We start from the raw sequence: 21,699 nt of genomic DNA, 5'->3' as shown, positions 1-21,699 counted from the left end.
ACTTTGGGGAGGGGTAAACTGAGGCAAGAGAGGAGAAAGAGCTTGCCTGAAGTCAGTGGCTCCTAGGAGATGGCAGATCATAACTCTGGCTTGAACCCGGGTCTCCAGACCCAGGTACCTGCTTCGCTGCCTTGCCAGGCCACTGATGGACTGACAGTCTGATTCTCCATGTCAGAGAAAGTTTCCAGGCGGAACCAATCCATCCCTTTTCCACACCCCACAGTGTCTCTCGTTTGAGATCTGCGCAGCAGGCGTTGTGGGAGCCCCTACTGGGTGCCAGGCCTGTGGTCCTGGGGATGATAGCTGCCACATTGGAGCAGAAATGTTTACAGAGCACCCCTGACAATCTGTGATTACCGGGCTTATTTAATTGTTTCCCCGTGTATCATCTGTCTTCCCTGTCCTCCCTGCCCTCAACATTTCCACGTCCAGGGGAGTGACTTGTCCTGCCTGTGCTCGCTACTCACAGAGCAGCCCTGGCTTCCAGCATGTGCTCCAAAATTGCTTGCTTGCTTGCTTGCTGAATGAATGAGTGAATGAATGAATGAATAAACGGTGAGCAAAACTGACAACCCTTGTGGAAGCCCTTGTGGTAGCCCGGCTGCCTCAGGCCATCTGGCCACGCTGGACTGCTTGTAGGCAAAACCATGTCTGCTTTACCTTCTTTCTCCCCCACAGTGTCCTGCAGGACGCTGGCCCCCAGGGGCACCTGTACGTCTTTATTATATTTACTTGGGTTGAATGAAAATTTGGGAAAGGGAAGGATATGGTGGAGCGAAGCAGTGTCAGAGCCGGGAGCCGTCTTCAAACATCATCTCACAGTGCCTCCCCGACCCAGATTCAATTTTCTGGCCACTTCTAGAGCAGCCTGCCAAGGAGTTTCCCAGCTTCTGCTTGGTCACCGCCAGTGACAGGGAGCTCGGCATCTAATGAGGCATGATAATCCAAGGAAATCACTTAGCCGAGTGCCAGATGGTCCCCTGATTGCTGATTTTTAATGGATTCTTCGTCCGCGCCAGGACGCTAAATCCACACCAAAGTCATAAGAGGTAATTACGATTATTATCCTCATTTGACAGATAAGGAAACCGAGGCACAGTTATATAACTTGCTCAAGGCCTCCCAGCTGGTAAGTGTGAGAGTACAGAATAGGACTCAAAGCCCAGGACCATGGCGTTGGCGAGTATGTCCTCCTGACCTCCGTGCCAGCACTGTTTATTGAAATAGTGCAAGTACTTACATAATTGTACATTTTCTAGCAGCCACGCTACCCAAGTAAAAAGCAACAGGTGGGGAAAAAAGAACTCAGGGGATTTATTTTAATAATACACATTTATTAAAGTCCACGATAGCATCATTTCATCATGTAATAAATCCTTAGAAAGTTATCAGTGAGACATCTTACATTCGTCCTTGGGTACACAAAACCTTTGCGGTATCCTTCCTTGACAGTACAACTCAAGGTAAACTCGCCGCATCCCAAGGGCTTGGTAACGCAGGCGGTGTGTGGCCGCGGGATCAGAGAGCATAGCTCCATACCAGACTGTCTGTCAAGGGCCTGATGCGGTATGTCCTAGTGCATAGGAAGAATCCCGTACATACTGACCAGGATATTTTTACTACCGATTTTCATTTTACTACTGCTTTCATTTTCAGTGGTCCAAGGCAAAGCTGGGCTGAGGCCCCAAGCCCTTGGCAAAAGCCGGCTATCTCTATTCTTAATCTGAGTCTTCCAAATCGGCAGCTCGCTGTCTCCCAGGCTAAGCCAAACTTCATGGATCCTTGGCTTGTGGGTTGAGAAGAGTCAGGTTCATCCTTTCTAGGAGGAGAGGGAGAGGCCTGGCTGAGACCTGTTCATCTCCCAGCTGGCCAGCTGAGTACCACATGAAGTGAGGTCTCCTTGGGGTGTATAGGCTTGTGCCCATCTGCACTGGAGCGTGGAGGGGTGTCCAAGAGCACATCTGGAAGGGAGAGGGCCAAGAACCTCCTTCCGTGGTCCCTGGAGGCAGCATCTCCTGAACATTTTAGGCAGACTGGGCCTTTAAATAGAACAAACAAACAAACAAGCAAGACTCCCCACTACTGTCCCCTTCTCTTTCCTAGTTCCTGGACAGCTGCTGAGTGCTTGCCAAGAGGCAGGCAATGTGAGCCAGCAGTTCCCAACCCTGTCTGCGTGTTGGAATCACTCGGGAAATTCCCAAATACACGGGTGCCCCCGTCCTACCTCCCTAGGCTGTAACAGAGTTGGCCTGGGGGATGGCCAGGGCTTTGGCGTGTGTAAAAAGTCCTCCGGGGATTGGAACATGCAGATAGGTTTGGAAACCGCTGTGCTAACCCTTAGGGGTACAAGCTTATTTAGCCTGACAGTCGCTATGCTGTCCGTGTGGTGATTGTTCCCACTTCGCAGATGGAAAAAATGGAGGCTGGCAGAGTTCCAATGGAGAACTGGCCCGCAGTCAGCCAGCCAAAAAACAGGCAGAGTAGGGATTCACTAGTCATGGTCGTAAGCAGTGGTGGACTGATAAATGTTGACAACTGGCTCTCCAGGGGGGAAAAAAAGCCTGATCTGTAGCATCTGCCTGTCTCTATGGTGTAACAACTCCCCCCGCGGCCATTTTCGAGCTATCAAAGTTGTGTTGCCAAGTGCAGACTTGGGAGGAAATTACAGGTCGGCTGTCGGGTCGGTATGGCCCGCTTCAGCACAGGGCTAGGCCACGCTGCGTGGGAAGAGTCAGATGGAAAGGGAGGTAGCTATGGTTAGTCATTTCCTGAGTTTTTAGTCATAGGTCTTTCTTAACTGAAATTTTTGAGAACCCCAATATATCATACATAAAAATAAGTATGTTATTAGCAGGAGCTTATTTTATTTTATTTTCTGCTTATTTTAAGCAGAAGCTTAAATCTTAATATAATGGGTTTGTTGAACCGGGGAGAGCTGCAGGGCGGGGTGAGGGGTATTTATGAGCGAGGACAGTAGGTGGCGCTCTACTCAGAGCCAGGAGCCTTGTACTCCAAGCCCACCTCAGACCCTCACTGTCCATGTGGCCTCCCGCAAGGCTCTGCCCCTGGGGTCTCTGTTCTCTTGCATTTCCAGGAGACTGGACTGCATGCAGGACCCCCCGGGGTGTGGTTTTCCAGGCCGGCCTTGACCCTGCGGCATCCCCCTCCTGACCCCAGCCTGCCTTGGCCCTGTATTTATAGCCATGACTTCAGTCCCTCTGGTTCTGCCCAAGCTGGTTCCCTGGCCCACATATTTATAAACCCAGCAGGGCAGAAATAGATGTGACGTGCATGGGACTTGGCTGATTTTGTGAGCAGGCTGGATTTGAGGCGTCCATTTGGAACGGGCTCGAGTCCTGCAGCTTCCTGGGTGCTGGGACTCATGGGCAATCTGCAGCAGGAGAACCACTTGAAGCCCCCAAGCTCAGCCCTGCAACTGTGTGGTTGGAGGGAGTCACCGAGGCCCGGGAGTGGAGGGATGTGGCCCAGGTCACACAGGGCATTGCAGAAGGCAGAATGAGGGGTTCTTTGCACTGACCCTCAGGGAGCCCCCCAGTGGCCAGCTCAGGTCCCAGGCTGCCTCAAGTCCTGCCTAGTGGTTTTCCTGCTCTGGGACCACGGGCAGACTCATCTTCCTGGCCTCCATTGCCCTCCTCTGTTAAATGGGGATAGTAGTAGGTACCTGTCCCATGAAGTTATTGGGGGGAATAAATAGATCATAATTGATATAATGTATGAATTCAGTGCCCAGTATATAGTCAATACACAACAAATGGTAGCTTTTGTTCTGATTATGTCCACAGTCACCCCGAACAGAAATAATAATGATTTCAATAGTTGCATCTTATCAAGGACTTACACACATGACCCGATTTAATCTTCACGACACTGTGACATCAATATTGTTATCCTCAGGTTCGTGTTTTACATGGAGGAGACCCTCTCAATTGAATGAACTTGGAAGAGAATGTTTTCAAAGAGATAATGCTAATACGCAAAGTCATATTTGTATATCCAGTTTCATAAAAATACTTAATCCTAAACGGTAGGTTTGTTCGTAGTGGAAGATGAAATGAACAATTGCATAATCAAAATATCAGCATAAGAAATAAATCTCCCAGGGGCGCCTGGGTGACTCAGTGGGTTAAGCTGCTGCCTTCGGCTCAGGTCATGATCTCAGGGTCTTGGGATCGAGTCCCGCATTGGGCTGTCTGCTCGGCAGGGAGCCTGCTTCCCTCTCTCTCTCTCTGCCTGCCTCTCTGCCTACTTGTTATGTCTCTCTCTCGCTGTCAAATAAATAAATAAATAAAATCTTAAAAAAAAAAAAAAGAAAGAAATCTCCCAGAGGTTTGCAAGGCTTCTGTTCCCGAGTTTGCCACCTAATGTTGATTTTATGTATTTATAATTGCATATGAGAATTTAACATAATTGTGAACTTGAAATACATATGCCATAAAAACACAGAATGGTATCTGTCAAGGTTTTTCATATTAATATCACTGTTCTCTCTATCCTCCTAATACAGAGCAGTCCCTGCTTCCCTTTCCTGCTTAATTATTTTTCCATTGTACTTATCACCATCTGACATGCTTTCTTATTTACTTGTTACCCATCCACGCCAACTAACATGTGAGCGTCCCGTGGGCAGAGCTTTTCTCTTTTCTGTTCACTGTGTACCACCCGTGCTTAAAATAGCCAGTGGTACATAGCTGGCATTCATGAGTATGTGTTGAATGAATGAAGGAACAAATGAATGACTGAGTCGCCCTTCTAGCAAAAAAAAAACCAACTGAAATCCGGTGAGATGATGTGACTGGTCCTGTTACCCAGCTATAGGAAGGCTGAACTGAGGTCCACCTGACACAACCACCCACGGTGCCCAGCTTGGGAGGCTCTTCCCAGCCCCTTCCTTCTCACCAAGGGATGGTTTCCTGATGCCTCCAGAGCTCCCCACCTTCACATGATACTCTGCCCCCCCACTGGCTCTTTCTGCCCCAGGAGGTAGACGGGCATGGAGGAGATGAGAGAAGTAAGGAGGAAGGAGGACAGGTCAGAGCAGGCTGTGCAGCTAGGGCAGTGATGGCTGGAGGCTGAGGCAGGAAGAAAGGAGGCAGGATTGGTCCATCTGTCCTGCAGCACTGGAGGGAAGGGTCAGTAATGCGTGGTCACACTTGCATATCCTTCTAGAGCTGACTTCACTCACCGGAAAATGCAGGGACAGGGCCAGTTCAGGGAGGATTCGGGGATAGTTTCAATCTTGGCGGCTCCTACCCCCACCAACCATTCTGCCCAAGGCCTTTTTCAGCTGGGGAAACTGAGGCCCACTGTAAGGAAGTGACTCTTCTGAGAACATACAGCAGGGTAATCGTGAATGCTGGGCTTTCTCATGCTCACCTATTCCAGAGGTTGAGGGTGTTTGGGATTTCCCCTTTGGAACCCCCCACCTTTGTTCCTTCCCATTGCCTCATTGGGAGAGAAACGCTAAGGCAGGAACGTACTCTCAGCTCAGATTCTTGAGCACAATAGAAGCTCTCTTTCCAGTGACAGGAGGAACTCGGCTCCAGACAGGCTGGACACTATCCCCCCACCCACTCCTGAAGCTGAGGGGCTGTCAGGCAAGGGTGGGGTGAGCAGAGGTATCCTGAGCCATCTGGACCAATTCTGACCAACTCCTTTCCCCACGGGAACTCCATTTTTGCCCCTGGGCTATGTACACAGTTAATGCCTCAGTCACCCTGCCCTCATTATTCTACTTGATAAATATTTATTGAGTGACTACTATGTGCCAGGCAATGTACCGGTGTTGGAAATAATCTCCTCCCTCTCTCCCTTCCAACTTTCCCTCCTCCTATCCTTCCTTCCCATTCATTCATTCATTCATTCAGTAACAATCATACTACTGAGGCAGTATAGTCTTATGGATAAGAGTGCTATTTGGAGCTAGACCATCAGGATATGAACCCTGACTCAGCCACTTACTAGTTGTGTGACAACTTCCTTATCTGTAAAATGGGATAATAATAGTACTTTCCTTATACGGTTGTGATGAAGATAGGATGGGTTACTGCACAGTAAGTGTCTGGAACAGCACCTGACATAGTAAACACTTCATAAACATCAGCTATTATCATTGTTATTGTTATTATGTGCCTGGCGCTGAGCCAGGCGTTGAGGCATTCCTCTGGCAGGGATCCCTGCACGCCAGCCCTGGTTTCAGGCTCCCACCTTTTCCTCCCAGCCCAGCCCCTCAAGAACTGGGCCTTGCAGTGGCTCCCCTCATCCCATCTGGCTGCCCTTGCATCACCTCTCGAGCCAGGAGGAGCGAGCGTCCAGGCAGCTGAAGCCTGGGGATTTTGTCTTCCAGCCTGCTGCCCTGCCACACGTGACCTGGCCTCAGCCTATCCAGGCCATCACGTTTCTCCAGATTCATCCCCAAACGGTCCTGCCTTTTTGCCTTCACTGGGCCTTGGTGGATGGAGTACCTTCCATCCATCAGAATGCCGAGCACTTCCTATCAAGGTTCTTCAAATCCAATTGAAATGTCACCCCCAGAAAGCCCTCCTTCCTTGCCTTCAGCCAAGAATCATGAGATCTGCCTTTGAATCTGCATTTCCCTTTGTTGGCAACTGGGTTTTTTGTTTTGCTTTGTTTGTTTTCTTTTATTCTGTGAGAAGTGGGGAGCCATGGAGTGTCCTTGAGTGAGTGAGCACATTCAAGGCTGCACTTTAGAAGAATGGAGTAGACCCAGGAGAGGGTGGAGACGGGAAGACTGCAGGTGGGGAGGCCAGGTACGGAGACTTCTGGGGCAAAAGGGCCTGCAGAGGAATGAGGGTCTAGTCTTTCTGGACTGCTTCTCCCCTCTCTGCCTACTTCCGTCTCTCCACTGTGGAATCAGAGCCTGTGATTTTCCCCCTACATGACTCACCAAGTCAGTGGGAGGTCAAAACTGGGACCCCGTGTCCTGACCCCTGCAATGTACCCACTTAAGCCCAACCCTCACCACTCCTCACTCCCTCCACCTTCCCCTGCAGCAGGCTGTGGGCACTGCGGATGGGGAACCTGGGGAGGCCAGACTGTGCTAACATTCAGCCCCAGAGCTGAGCTCGCCCTGCTGAGCTGCACACAACGGTGCTCCCTCATTCCCTGCGGAGGAAAGGAATGAGCCTGTGTTTTTCAATGAAGCCCTGCATCAGCCCTTTGAAGTCAGCCCTATTTTAGCCCATTTTGCAGCTGGGGAAGCTAAAGCTCGGATATATGAAGAGACTTGCCCAGGGTTAGGCAACCACTGAATAGTAGAGTCAGAATTGGAACCCAGATCTGATTCCAAAGCCAGTGTCCTTCCCTCCCATCACATAGCGAACAGCAGAAAGAACATGAGGCTGCCAAGGCCATCTTCCCTGGGCCTACCCTCGGGAGATCTGGGCAGGCCCTCAGACGGCGTGGACAGAGACTGTAGAACATCTGACTGTCAGCTCAGCTAAGTACCCTGTTTGGGCTCCATGAGGTTAGGGGGGGGAGAAGGGAAAGCCCACCCCTCAGGGTGGAGCAGGGCTTAGCTGGAGGCAGGTGTCTGGGTGCCTGGGTCCTAGTGCCAGCCTCGCATCTGACTTGCTGGATAACCTGGGAGAGTCCTCCGTGGCTCTGGGCTGGGAGTTGCCCTCCCTGAGAAGAGGAAAACAGGTTTGTGTCTTCTGTGTCACCCCTGCCTGCTGAGGCCCCGTGTCCTTGGATCCTGTGGCCATGTTGATGGATGTGGGTCTGAGGGAGCCAGAATTAGAAGACCCCTCCCCACCCATTTCTGCTGAGACTGGAGCAGGCTCTCTCCTGTCCACCTTGGAGATGTTCCCACACAGGCAGGACCCCTGTGGGGGTTCCTGGAGTTAGTCTGCAGCCGCTGAGAGCAGAGGGTAAGAGCACAGAGCCCAGCAGCTGGACACATGTCCCGCTCTACCACTCATCCATGGTGTGCTTCTGGATTTGGAATTTATCTCTGCTTGCCTCAGTTTCTTCATCTGTAGACAGCACCCACACACCTGCCGTCCAGGAGTGTTGGTTGCAAGGTGTGGCCACGCACTAGGGGACGCTCAGCAAGGGGTAGCTGCCATTCCTGTTGTGGGTCCTGACCACCTGCCCCTGCACAGGGCTCCAGAGCTCAGTGGGTGTTCCAGCACTCAGGCTGCAAGGGGCCTGCCTAGGCCCCCCCAGCTGGCTTGGGAGTCCTCCCTCTTTGGGAGGCAGACTTGCATTGGAGTGCTCCTGCCAACCCCTCCCTCCTGGCTTGGCAGCCCAAAGACAAAGCCGGCCAAAAATATTTGTGTGGGTGGCGGAAAGTTAACTCTTCCGCCTCTCTCTTCTTTCCTGGAAACCGTGGCCACCGTCAAATACAGCAAAACAGAAGCAGAGATAGAGCGAGGCGAGTCTCCAGTGGGGCATCAGAGGGAGCCCTGCCCCCCCCACGCCCACTTCTGCCTGTTGCCATCTGGCTCTGTGATGGTGTGGGTGGCCGTGGCAGTGGCTGGGGGCGGGGAGGGGGGCTCCAAGGGCTTAGAATCATGGCATCCTGCAATGAGACCTGCCCCCATCTGGCTTAACCCCGCCATCGTGCCTTGGGGCAAACGGACTAGGAGTACAGAAGGCACCTGCCCAAGGTCGCATGGCCAGTTAGGTTTTTTTCAGAATTCTGGCTCTTCATGAGAGTCTAAGATTCTGTGACACTCTAGTGTGAAATCTGGCAGCAGCTGGGGAGTGAGAAAAAATCCAGAGAGGAGAGAGGTGCAGGAGCCATCCCTCCCATGTCTCTGCGTGTCCGCCCTCATCCTCACTCATGGTCAAGGTGCCAGAGCTGTGTCCAGATGGCGCCCTGCCGCTTACTAGCTGTGTGACGTAGGCCCAAGTCACTTCACCTGTCTGAGCCTCAGTTTCCTCACTTCTGAAATGGTCTAACAGCAGTACTTCTCTCGAAGCGTTTCTTGGTGATTTATTTCAACACCCTCCATGAATAGCCCGGCGTGGAACAGGTGTTCAGTTCTTCTCCGGGAGAAGGTTGGCTCCTTTGTGCTCATTTCACTGCCGCCGAGGCTGCTGTAACAGGTGCCTGTTATCTTTCTGATCCTGATGCTTGTTTGCCTTTCCTTGGTTGGCACTGATTTGCCCCAGGGCCTGGTAATGCCCTTATCTTTCCTCTTGCCTACCACAAAACACTGGTGCAGCGCCAACCGGAGGCTGAGGCCTTGGGCCAGCTTGCTGGGGTGGGGGTGGGGAGGCCTGACCCCACCTGGGGGGCGGGCGCAGAGCGGTGACCTCCAGTTCAAGTACCACAGCAGATGAGGTCAGTGTCAACCCTGAGGTCGCCAGTGTCCCCAGACTTGCGTCACATCTCAGGATTCTCACAGTTCATGGCCAGCCTGTGTGTGTGTGTGTGTGTGTGTGTGTGTGTTGTGGGGCGGTTCTTCTCTCTCCTTTTCCCGATAGGATGAGATTCAGAGGGTGCACACTTGCCTGCATTACACAGCTAAACAGTGATGGACTCTGCTAGCCAAGATCTGTAAATGCCAGGGTTTCCAGCCAGTGTCCGTGGCCACTGGCCCTGTCTTAAGCTCTAGCTGCCCGTCCCGGGGCATCTTGTCTACCTCCTCCCTGTGTCTCCACAAATGATTTTCAAGCCTGGAGCTCTCCTCTGCTCTCCAGGCCCCTGCGTGGAGCTGACATACACTCCCCTCCTGCGGAAGCCGAGTCAGACTCGTCTCCCTACTCCTCTGGACACCTGCTCCTTCCCATGTACTCCTGATCTCGATGAACAAAGTCTCTCTGTCACCAGAGCGACAAACCTGCCTGCAGCCTGGACTCCTCCCTCTTCCTCTACACCCACTCTCCATCTGCCTCCCAGCCCAGCCAGCTCTTCCGCCCAAGTTCCTCTCCCACGCATCCCCTCCCCGCATCCCGTACACCCTATGGGAAGCCTTGTCCCCCCTCTCTGAAATCATCTTCATTGTTAACATTTATAAATAATCACACTGTTATTATGGTTCTTGTTATCATTCACAGCTCCCCCGACCAGATTTTAAGGCTTCGTCAAGCTAGAGTACCATATCTTCTTTTTCTCCCATTGTACTCTGGCTTGTACGGAGTCTGCCATGCAATAAAAGCTCAAGACATTTTTGTGTAATAAAAGAACAGCCAACGTGTATTAGATTACATCTCAGAACCCAAACGGAGTCCTCTGCATGCCTTTTCTCACTTAATCCTCCACGCAACACCACATTGGAGATATTAATGTTCCTATTTTACAGATGGGGAAGCTGAGGTGCAGAGAGACCATGGGACTTGCTGCCAGCTCCACAGGTGGCAGGGCTGGGGGTCTAGCTCAAAGCCTGGGCACAAAAGCACACCGCTGCCACTGTCCCTGGCTTGGTGCACAGCCTCCTCAGGGGGTCCCTGGGCCCAGCCTTATGTCCTCCGCCCCATTGTTCCCAGGATTCCTGTGGTGTATGTACCTTTGCTGGCATGTGAGAGAATTCTTTCAAGGCGGTGCCCAGTTAAGTATCTTTAAATAACTAGATATTTATTTAACGTGTATTGGGGGGAAACGACTTAGCACAACATACTTGTGGTTTTCCTGCCATTCGTACTTAAGATAAGTCTGAATGAAATAATAGAAGCAAGTTATTTAAAGTTGATTTATGGCAAAATAGTAAGCAAACAAGGGGTCATGTGGCATAAGGAGATGGTGAAAATTTGGGATGTTGAATGGCTGAAGCTTGGGATTTTTCCCATGGGTGTGTGAGACCTGTACCCCAAACCCCAGTCCATTCTCAGGGCCCTGTCAAGGTGGACAGGTCTCAGAAACTCAGCCCAAAACACCCAGCAGACTGTCTCACGTGCTGCTTCTTTTCTCTCCGGGCAGGTAGATCACCTTGAAGGAGGGTCTCACAGCCCAGACACAGGCTGAGAGGAAGGCTTGGGGGGCTTACCACCCCACCCAGCCCAGGAGGGCCCCACAGTTGGACCTTGCCCCAGCTCTGGGACTTGGCTGAGGAAGACAAAGCTGCAGCGAGCCAGAGAGGAGACACCAAGAGGAGAAAAGACTGGTGCTCACACAGGCGGCCCGCCTGGCCCCAGCTTCTCCGCCTCTCTGAGAAGCTGCACCATGCTGGGTCCCCACCTCCCACCTCCACCCCCCGGACTCAGTGAAGACAGGCCTACCCCCTCCACCTTCCGGATCCCTGATGGCAGCTACAGGTGTCTGGCCTTGGAGGCTGAGGAAAACAGCGGCGGCGAGGAGGGCCTGCAGGGAGAGGCGGGGCTCATGAACTTGGAGGAGGACAGGGTGGCCAGCAGGAATGGGGACAACTCGGCCTGCAGAGCCACCCAAGGGGCACCAGACCTGCCCACTGCCCTGGGCATCCAGTCACCCAGCTGCTCCAGGGAAGTCCGAGGGTGTCCCCAGCAGGATAACAGGGTCAGCAAGGACTGGGACACGGTGAAGGCTCAGCAGATGGTGATAGCCACCCCCCGCCCCAGCGCAGGGCCCAGGATTGCCCAGAAACCAGGTAAGCTCATGACCCTTTTCTCCTGGGCTGCCAGAGCCCGCCGTGGTCCCTCACAGTCCCATGGACACACCCCAATTAATAGCTGTGAGGAGATGGGGGGCTGGGAGTTCTGTGCAGATCCAGCTGGGCCTCATCCAAGCCCACTCTTTCCTCTGCCGAAGAGGGCACGTGAGAAGTCCACGAGAGAAAGCCCTGTGATCGCGCTTGGCCAACGGAAGTCCATCCCTCACTCTCGTCCCCCCTTAATCATCCGTGGCAACAAATGGCCTTGGATTCCAGCAATGACAGGGCAGGACCTCCTCACTGAACACATGGTGTGCCGGCTGCCCGAGGGTGCTGGGGACGCAGCACTGGGCCAAGCCCATGAGGCTGTTGCCCTCGTGCAGTTTTCAAGGTTGAGGCTGAAACCTCTGATCCAATTGGACCTCCTGATTTTACAGGTGGAAAAACAGGCCCGGAGTGAGGAAGACACTGCTCCGGGTGGCCTATTGGTGGCTGAGCTGGGCCACATTCTCCCCACCCCACCCCAGTGTCCCATCTGTTAGAGAGGACAGAGGCACGGTCCAATCGATCCATATCGCCTGGGCAAGGACCCAAAGAAAGTGTATAGGGAAGAGCTCCCAGTGCACTGCCTGGAAGAAAGGAAAGAAGGAAGGAAGGAAGGAAGGAAGTCAGGGAGGGAGTCAAGGAGGGAGGGAATGAAGGAAAGGAAGGAGGGAGGAAAGGAGGAAGGGAGAGCATTCCCTGCCCCCCACCTGCCCGAAGGCTAAGGAGACAGCAGAGCAGGGCAGGACAGGGAGACCCACACTGAATCACCTTCACTGCCTGAGCCCATGGAAACACTGAACTGGGCCCAGATGGAGAGGACGTGAGCCCAGCCATGCTTGCTGAGGCAGGACCTGCTGCCAGCAGATGCTGGGGCCACAGGACATGTGGAGGACCCAGGCCTGGGAGGGTTAATGCGTCAGGAAACTGGAGGAACACGTCGTTTCTCTGCAGGCATGGCTGATCCCCTGGCTGACAGCCCGTTGGCCATCCCACCCACTCTCTTTTCTGAAATAATTCTCACCAGGCTCTGAACACCACCCATGGCCAGCATCGCCCCCCCCCCCATTTCTCCACTCCCTTATGCTTGGGTCACACAGGGAGCTGGGCAGGATCCAGCAGATGCCTTCAATGTATCAAGGGCAAGAAAAAGGAGGACCCAGGAGGGCCCTGCAGCCTTGAACTTGGAGATGGGCCCTCATACCAGAGTCAGCCCAAACTCAGGTCTCCAAGAGCCTCCAAGCCCCTACCTGCTCCCTTCCCTCTCATAGACCCTGGCCAAGTGTCAGGAGCCATGGGTGCTGGTTCTAGACCTGATACCAACTGGCCAAACACCAGCAAATTGCATTCCTCTGGTGAGTTTCCCTTGGTTTCCTCATTTGTGAAAACAAAATTAAATATGAGCCCTCTCTACCTCACAGAGCCATTGTGAGGTCGCAGTGATCTTAGATTGGGGTAGTGTTTTGGAAATTTTAGAGTGATCACATGATGGACATTAATAATAATTAAAATGATCATCACCAACCCAACAGTACGAAAGCAATTATTTGTTAAGTAAGCCCTTATGTGCCAAGCCCACTGTGCTAAGAGCTTTACGTATATCATTTCAGTTAACCTCTGAGCAATCTCCATGAGGGACATACTATGATTATGTCCATTACATGGATGAGAAGATTGAGGCTCAAAGAACATAAATGACTTGTCTAGGACTCCTGACTAGTAAACCCCTATGCCATGATTCAACCATGCCTTTTTGAGTACAGGAGTTGGTTCTTAGCCACCACCATATTCTGGAGTTACAAGGGGAGAGTGTTGTCTGTGACCTCCTAGAGTGGAAGAGACCATGGATGAAGGGTAGAGAGGGGCCACCTTTCATGCTCCTATTGGCTTCTTACACAGAGCTTGGTCATTTTGTAGTATCCCATTCTCAACCCTCTCACTATACAGTCTTCTAAGGCAAAATCTCCCCATTTTACAGGAGACACGGCTGTGGCTCAGACACCTAAGTCCCTTGCCCAAGTCACAAAGTGTGGGAGCTGAGACTACGATCAAGTTCTTTTCCTCGCAGTCTGGTTCATTTCTTCCTTTAATGTCCAGCCAGATGGCCTCCAGTTTTGTCCTGAACATTTCTAGGGACAGAGGCGGCAAGAGTGACCTTAGGACGATGTGTCTCAGGGAAGTCTTCTTGGAGGCGGAGACTGGAAGGAAGCTAGGTCTTGCGGGAGAGTAGAAATCCGGGTGGTCTTGGGTCAGAGCCCACTCTAGCCTTTCTGCTCCCTCGGGAAAGGGAGCGGCCAGAGTCCCTTCTCTCTGCCTGGAGATCCGGAGGGAAGAGGCCTGTGCGGCTGCCAGGTTATTAGCGGATTAGGGCTTCCTTTTAAAGCTTCCTCCCAGTACTGCCAAAGGATTATAAGCATCTTCAGACAATTACACCCGCCCTTCCGCAATTATACCTGCCTCTCTTGAGTGGCCCCTGGCAGTTTGCAGGATGGGTCATGGCATCTTCTGCCTTGGGCACCCACCATCTGGGGTGGGTGGGTACTGGTGCCATTTCTCTAGAGCCTGAGTACTAGCTGAGCGGGGCAGAGCTGGGTCCTTGCAGGCTCAAGGGGCAAAGGGTTCATCGAGATGAGGTGAGCAGCAACCCGCTGCTCAAGTTTCCTGCCATCAGGAGAGAATATATAGGGGCAGGAATGTGTCTGGTAGGGCTCACGGCTGGGCCTCCGCCAGCAGTCGCTGGTTCACAGCTCATCAAGAGAGCCCAGAGCTGCTGCCCTCACTGCAACATCTCAGCTGCTAATTACTGGGCAGGGATGGTTGACATTATTCTGGAGATAATCTTGTGGCGACCCTGAAGCCCAGAGATGGCAAGCAGCCTGCCCAAGATCACACAGGACGTTGGTGCCAAGCTAGAGCTGGAACCCAGGGCTTTTGCCATCCACCCCCCCCCCCCCCCAGTTCGGCTGCCACACGCCATCCTAAATGCTTTGTATAGGTTACTTCATTTCATCCTCTAAACAACCCTATGAAGTTCATATTTTTCTTATCGCTGCTACACAGATGAGGAAACTAAGGCACAGTGAATTTAAGTGACTTGTCCCAGTCTCAGGCCTGTGGGTGGAGGAGCAGAGATTTGAACCCCAGGAGGTCTGGGCCCCTGCTTTCAACCACCTTCTGTGCTGCCTTGTCTCCATGGAAACGAGGCAGCAGGCTGTGTTCTTCCACCCACCTAGGGCTGGAAAAAGGTTGTTCAAGCTCTGGAGGATGGTGGAGGATTCTGCCAAGCCATGGTTCACCACTCCCCCCACTGAATACACTTAGGGAGACCTGGGCCCCACTGCTGATTCAGCCCTCCTGCATCTATGGCTTGGGGAGAGCCACATTTCCTCTTTTCTAGGCCATTAGCTATTGGGGACCCAGGGTATCTACCTAAAGACTCAGAGGCCTTTCCAACTCTTACCAGACACTGCTCTGAGCCTCTAAGGTGGGGATGAGGGTGTGGATCTGGCTTGTCAGATACGCCCTGCCCCTGGCCGTGTCTATACTCTTGGGGCAGAGGAGCCCCTGGCCGTGATAAGAGCTGACCTTGGTCACTGGGCCAAAGACAAGGCCCCTGCTCTTTAGGTCTGTGGGAGAGAGGATAGAGCAGAGACCGGGCAGGATACCATCCATGCCCCCTCTCACTCCTACATTCTACAGTGCCCAGAAGAGAAGGGCAATGGTGTGGGAGCCAGGCGCACAGGCTCACATGTACCTCGCATGTGCACCCACGCTCACCCCCCCCAATAGGTGCACGTATGCAGTTCTTATGCCAAGAGGCACACATATATAATTACACATCTGCACACATGTGCACACACGTGCATGCCCTCAGACACATGCATACCCACGCATGAGGCATACACTGGTACACACACACACACATCCCTTACTCGGGCACGCCTACCTTTCACATGTGGACACATGGGCACACAGAATACACAAATTTGTACCCAGAACTACAGTCCCACCTGGAAACATCCAAGCACACATATTCCCTTCCTCCCATACAGGTTAAAAGCATGTTCTTCTCTCCATTTTCTTTTGCTCACATACCTACACTTTAAAATCTCTCCTGAATGCACACATTCTCTCCTACAGGCATATCCACTCTTGCACACCCACTGTCACACACCTACGTACAGACTGAACCACTTTCTGTCCTCCTTCCTCTTCCCCATCCCTGTCTCTTTCATACCCACCCACACAGTAATTCTAGCTTCTCCCCTCTCCCTCTCTCTCTCTCTCTCACCCACACAGTTTGTTTCCTGGTTTCCCACAGGCTGGGCTATAGCCACTTTTCTAGCACATGTACTCATCAGGCAGGAAGTAGCTTACCCGGTGCCAATCCCCAGGACCCCCTCCATGTTTCCCACCTCCACTTGGAACAGCCCCAGGGCTGAAGCTACCACGGGGCCAGAAGAATTCTCTGCAGACCCTGAGGCCCACCAGAGGGATGGGAGCAGCCAGGGAGGGTTTGCCCCTCTGTCATCTGACCTCCTGCATGCTGTCCCCACTGGGGACAGGGGATGTCCCCCAAACCCAGGCCACCTGCAGCTCTGGGTTTCACAGGATCTCTGGGAGGGTGGGCTCCTATCAGCACACTTCTAACTTCCTCTAGCAGAAATCTAAACACAGGACCTTGATATGAAAGACAAATGAAAGTGGAACCACCCTGGTTGGAGGGGTGGGGTACTTGGGACCTAGGGAAACTCTGGTGAAAACCCAGGCCAACATTTTTCCAAGTGTAGTTTTGTTTCAAAACTCGTGGGAGTGTGAAGGGTGCTTGTTATCAGAACTGTTTCCAAGCCCACGGCCTCCTCACCACTGGGAGGATATGCTAGAAGGTGGGCATCTTGACTTGTAACTGCATCCCCCTCCCCTGACTCTGATGCACACTGACCACTGTCCTGGGGCTCTGCTGAGCTCAATCTGAGTGGTGTTTAGTTCAATGAAAAGATGGGGAACTGAAACCCAGGAGCCACACAGCCTCCCTGCCCCCTACTGTTGCTGACCTACCCGTTAAGCCCTGGGATGGCCCCAGGCCAGCAGGGAGGTGGCAACCTTCCCCGGTCCCCATTTGCCTGAGTCCTACCAAGGTAGACAGTTATTCTAGTCACCAGGGCTGAGAAGGGAGAGGGAAGATGGCCCTGAGGGGTACAGCATCTGGGTATGAAAGGAAAGGGGCTGGGGAGGTGGGGGTGGTTCAGTTATGGTGAAAGAATCACAAAGACACATTTAAGAGAGGGGTGGTTGGTGGGATTGAGAAAAGATGGGGAGACAGGAAGAACTGGGTGAAATGAAAGCAGAGGATTTAGGGACCGACCTGGAGATACAAAAAAGGAGGAGACATTAGAGTGTGGCACAAGGGAGGAAAGCGGGAGGAAAGGGGGACCGCCGGGATCCCCGGGGCCGAGCCCGCGGGGTGAGGTTGAGGGAGTCGCCCCTCCGGGGGGGCTGGGCGGGGCGGCGGGCGGGGCGGCGCTAGGGCCCGGGGGAGCGAGAGGCAGGAGCGCGTCTCGCCCGCCGGCCCAGCCCTCCCGGCTCCCGGCTCCCGGTCCCGGGAGCAGCCCGCTAGGTGGTGGCGGCGGCGGCGGTGACGACGCGGAGGGGGGCGCCCGGGGCGGAGCGGAGACGGCGGGGGTCTCGGGGCGGGACGCACTGACTGACGCGACCAGGTGCGCGGTGGCGGCGGCGCGCCGGTGAGCTCGGGGACCGCGCGCGGCGGCAGGAGGTGAGTGAGGGGCGCTGGCGAGGGAGGGGTGCCGGCGCCGGGCGAGACTCGCCCCTTCCCACCTGTGCTGTTCCCCGCGCCGCGCAGGTGGAGGTGGCACATCTGGGCTCCAGTCCCTGCGCGCAGGGTGACCTTGGCCGAGTCGCTGCTACACTGGGGACCTCAGTTTCCCATCTGTACCGTGGCGGGGGGCCGGGGCGGGGTAGGGTCTGAGAAATCGGGAATCTCTGGAGCAGCCCCGGAGCGGAAGGACGCCCCGACGCGGGGAAGCTACTTCCCGGGGCTGCGCGGGGGCTCCGGTCCTTGAGTCCCAACCCGCAAGCACCTCGGGGACCGGGACAGCCAGAGCTGACGGTGGGCACCGGCCGGAAGGGTCTGCGGCCACTAGCCGGCTCCGGGAAAGGCGGGCTGGGCTCGCGCCGGGTTGACCAACATGGGCGCCCGTGGGGTAGCAGAACGGCGTGTGCTGGCCTCCCGTCCCCCTTCCCGCGGGCGGGGCGGCGGCGCCGGGCTCCGGCGGCGAGGGCGAGGCTTGCAGGACGCGGGACCTTCCGACCGCGGGAACCACCGGTCTGGGGAAATTGAGGCCCTTCCTGAGCGCCCAAGGGAGCAGAGAAGGAACTGTCTTAAGGGCTCTATCTCAGATTCGCACAACTCCCGGACCACTACTCCAAGGTGAGGGGCCATGGAGGTGAAGTGAGGGGAGGGTGGGGCTCCTCCTGAGCCCCTACAATGCGGAATTAGGGGCTCCAACCAGCCCCTGAGAAGACGTCTCTGAGGGCTCTGGGGAAAGGATCTCCCTTTCTCCCTCCCCCCACGCCCAGTTATGAGCTTACTCTGGATTGGGACAGGGACCCCCTGAATTCCCCGTCTGGGTTGTCTACAAGGAGCAAGAGTGAGAGGGAAGAGCCAGACACCCACTCCCCACCTTATCCTGAGTGACAAGTGGGTCTGCAATAAACCAACTTGCTGTGTGATCTGGAGGCAAGCCCTGTCCTCTCTGGCTCCCCATGAGAGAGTGAGCAGAGTGACCCCTGAGGGGACAACTGCCTTGGAGACAGCAGGGACCAGGTGGGTGAAGGGGCAGTTCCAGGGTGCTCCACCCCTGTCATGTTGCAAGGGTAGGATGAGATCAGATGCTGATCAGAGGGACTGGAAGTCATGGTGCCCACCAGCCCGTCACCACCCCCACGCCTGCCCCTATCCTGTGCTGGGGGACAGAGCCACAGACCAACCTCCATAATACCTCAGGCAGTGTGATGGGGCTCCTTGAGGGAGTTGAAAATGCCATTTGGAGTGGGCTCTCTGGCCTCTGTCTCTATATGAAACCTTGGTTTGGCTCTTCTCCTCTCTGGTCTTCAGTTTCCCCATCTGTACAGGGGGAATGCACCAGGATCACTGTAGTTTGATATTCGGAGAACTTCTGAAAGGCAAGTTTTTTGCTGCTGAGCTGCCCCCAGCTCCCACTTTTTTCAGGGTGGCCCCCACTTTGCAGGTTGTGGGCTAGCTCCCCCCATATCCCAAACTAGCACCCAAATTAAGCTGTGGTTGGAATCATCATTTATGGTTAAAATAAAACCTTTAACCCCTTCCCTCTCTTGTTGGCTGTTGCCCTTCCCCTAAGGTGAAAAAAAGGACAAAACCCTGTAGCATTCAGGTGCCCACTTCATAGAGGATCCCCAGCCTCTTCGGTCAGCATTTTATTAAGCTCCGCATTCTAGAGTTGGGGAGACAGAGTCTGGGGACGGGATGAGATTGGCCCAGGGTAGTTCTGTGAGTAGAAGGCAGCAGAGCCGCTTTCCTTAGGACAGAGCAGCTCGGGGGGGGCAAGTGACACAGGAACATCCGTAGAGATGGGAGAGGCACAGGAGGAAACTTCTCTGAATGTCCTGTTCCCCCTGGTCATGCCCTCTCGCCATGGTTGCCACATGTCACCCTGAGCCTAGAAGGTGGACGGGGCAGGGGTCAGCACACTCCTTCCACCTGCTGGCGCTGACGTCGCATGGGCTCTACACACCTGCAGGTCTAGGGGCCTGGCCTGGGAGGCACCTTTTCCTTCAGGGCAGCTCCCAGGCTTCCAGACATGAGCTCATCAGAGCTGTTGATGCCAGGAAGGGCGGGACAGAGGGGGGAAGCAGGCAGGGCTGCCCAGCTTGGGGTGGGTGCCTCCATTGTGGAGGGCTTGTAAGCTCTGGCCCCCACTGTTGTGTGGAGGCAGGGACTAGATAGGCCAGCAGAGGGTCAACAGTGGGGATTGGGGGGACGGGGGTGGGGATGGCCAAGTGCCCTGGGCTGCAAGAGCAGGGAGCTGGGTATTAAGCCGATATCTGTGCTTGCTTGCTGTGTGACCTTGGATGAATCCCTTTCTTTTTATGGACCTCAGTGTCCCTGGCTAGCTACAGGATGAGGTGGGTCCTTAGGCACTAGGGTTACAGTGGTGAACAAGACAGATAGGTCCCTGTCCTCAAGGAGCTCACATTTTGATCAGAGAGATAGACCAGAAAAAGGATGGCAAAGAAATAAGACATTTTCAGATAGATAAAAAGATACATATATATAAAAGCCATGCTACTTGAGATGGAGGACAGTTTGAATGGGGCTACTTGGTGTCGGTGGTTAGGGAAGGCCTCTCTCATTCCAATGGAGTGGAGACCTGACTATTATTTGGAGGAGTGGTCATGGCTGGCTTCATGGAGGAGGCATGTCCAGGACCTGGATCTAGAAGAATGGGAGGGATTTGGTTGGGAGGAAGGCATTTCAAAGGACAATAAATGGTTTAAACCAGGAGCTGGGGTTGGGGTACGGGTGGGGGTGACCATTGGCTGCAGATTATGAAAATGCCTTCATCCCTCATGGCTTCAGGCTGCAGACCCAAAGGAGCCCCAGGCCTGTGATCTGGTCAGAGGGGTGGCTGGGCTCTGCTGAGTTAGGCCTGTGTATGTGTGAGCTCATAGTTCTTTGTGAACCGTCCCCGGACCCTGGGGCTCAGTCGCTACCCAGTGTGTCCAGAGGAATCAATGTGGGGACAGCCTCCAGGCCCTGTAATTCCAGAGGCTTACAAAAGCCCTCTCTCTCCAGAATGAAATCTTTACCAACTGGCCACTGCCTGAAATTCCACCATCCTGGCTTCATCTTTTCCACTCGGTGAGGCAGTATAGTGTGTAGCGCTGTGGCAACCCTCTCCTCCCCTGCCTAGCCTCCCAGGGCCACTGCAGGTGAAGCAAAATTCAGCCTACTCCTGTGTGACCAGTTTCCTGCCTGGCTAACATGCAGATTCGGTGGCTGGACCCCTGGGTTCTCCTCCTGGCTAGCTGGGAGATCTGAAGCATATTCTATAACCTTTCTGGGCTTGCATTTCCTCATCTATAAATAGAAATAATAATAAACCCTATCTTTACTGTTGTCTTGAAATTAAATGATGATAAATGCTAAAAAAGATAACTATTACTTCTTAAATAGTATTGTCATGTTTTGATTTCTGTGAAAATAGCATGCCTTTGAGGAGATGGACACTAGCTTAAGATTCATATCAGGATAAGTGGCTTTTTTTTTAAGATTTTATTTATTTATTTGACAGACAGAGATCACAGGTATGCAGAGAGAGAGTAAGGGAAGCAGGCTCCCTGCTGAGCAGAGAGCCAGATGCAGGGGTCCATCCCAGGACCTGAGCCCAAGGCAGAGGCTTTAACCCACTGAGCCACCCAGGTGCCCCTGGGATAAGTGGCTTTTTGATGTTTAGCCAGAAACAGGTCTTGATGGTGGGAGGATGGGTACAGTGCAGTGGAAAAGGGCCTGGACTGCACTTCGGGAACAAATACTTGAACCTCTGGTCTTAGCTAACTGGTTGGTGATCTTGGGCAAGTCATTCGTTTCCTCTGGGGCTCAGGCTCCGGTTCTGAGCTGCGATGAAAGGGGTAGAAAAGATGTGAGGGGATCATGGGCGTGAAAGAGCTCAGCGGACACTAAGAACATGGAGCCAGCAGGAGAGGCTAGGAAGGGGCCGGCTGAATGAGCCCCACAGACAGGAGAGGAGGCTGACCGGAGACTCACACATCTAGTCTTCTGGAATAAAATCTCTTGGAGACTGAGTGTTTGATAGAGAAAAACCAAAGTTCTTGAAAAAAAAGTTAATGTTTATGGTTACTTAACTGTGTGCCAAGGGCATCCTAAGGTCTTTACATGTCATCAACTCCATGAAGTAAGTGCTGTTATTATCAGTGTTTTACAGATGGGAAACTGAAGCACAGAGAGGTTAAGTGAACTTCCCAAGGTCACACAGCTGGTAAGTGGCCAGATTCAAACCCAGGCAGTTTTGCTTCTGTACAGAAGATA

The 21,699-nt window shown here is 53.5% G+C and overlaps 1 protein-coding gene across 3 annotated transcripts in view; it reads left to right on the top strand.

The window, feature by feature from the left end:
• The window catches only part of SYNPO (synaptopodin), a 66,363-nt gene that overhangs the window by 18,854 nt on the left and 25,810 nt on the right, over positions 1-21,699 (top strand). Inside the window, exon 2 of one of the 3 annotated variants that reach the window (XM_045999255.1) lies at positions 10,904-11,549. In XM_045999255.1, the coding sequence (XP_045855211.1) occupies positions 11,147-11,549 (403 nt within the window). In that variant the 5' untranslated portion in view covers positions 10,904-11,146. Of the gene's footprint in view, positions 1-10,903; positions 11,550-17,889; positions 18,043-21,699 lie in introns of those variants that run through there. The other 2 variants (XM_045999256.1, XM_045999257.1) reach the window with 2 other exon arrangements.

Source organism: Meles meles, chromosome 3, assembly GCF_922984935.1.
Source record: "Meles meles chromosome 3, mMelMel3.1 paternal haplotype, whole genome shotgun sequence".
Lineage (NCBI taxonomy): Eukaryota > Metazoa > Chordata > Mammalia > Carnivora > Mustelidae > Meles > Meles meles.
This window is presented reverse-complemented; position numbering and strand designations above follow the sequence as displayed.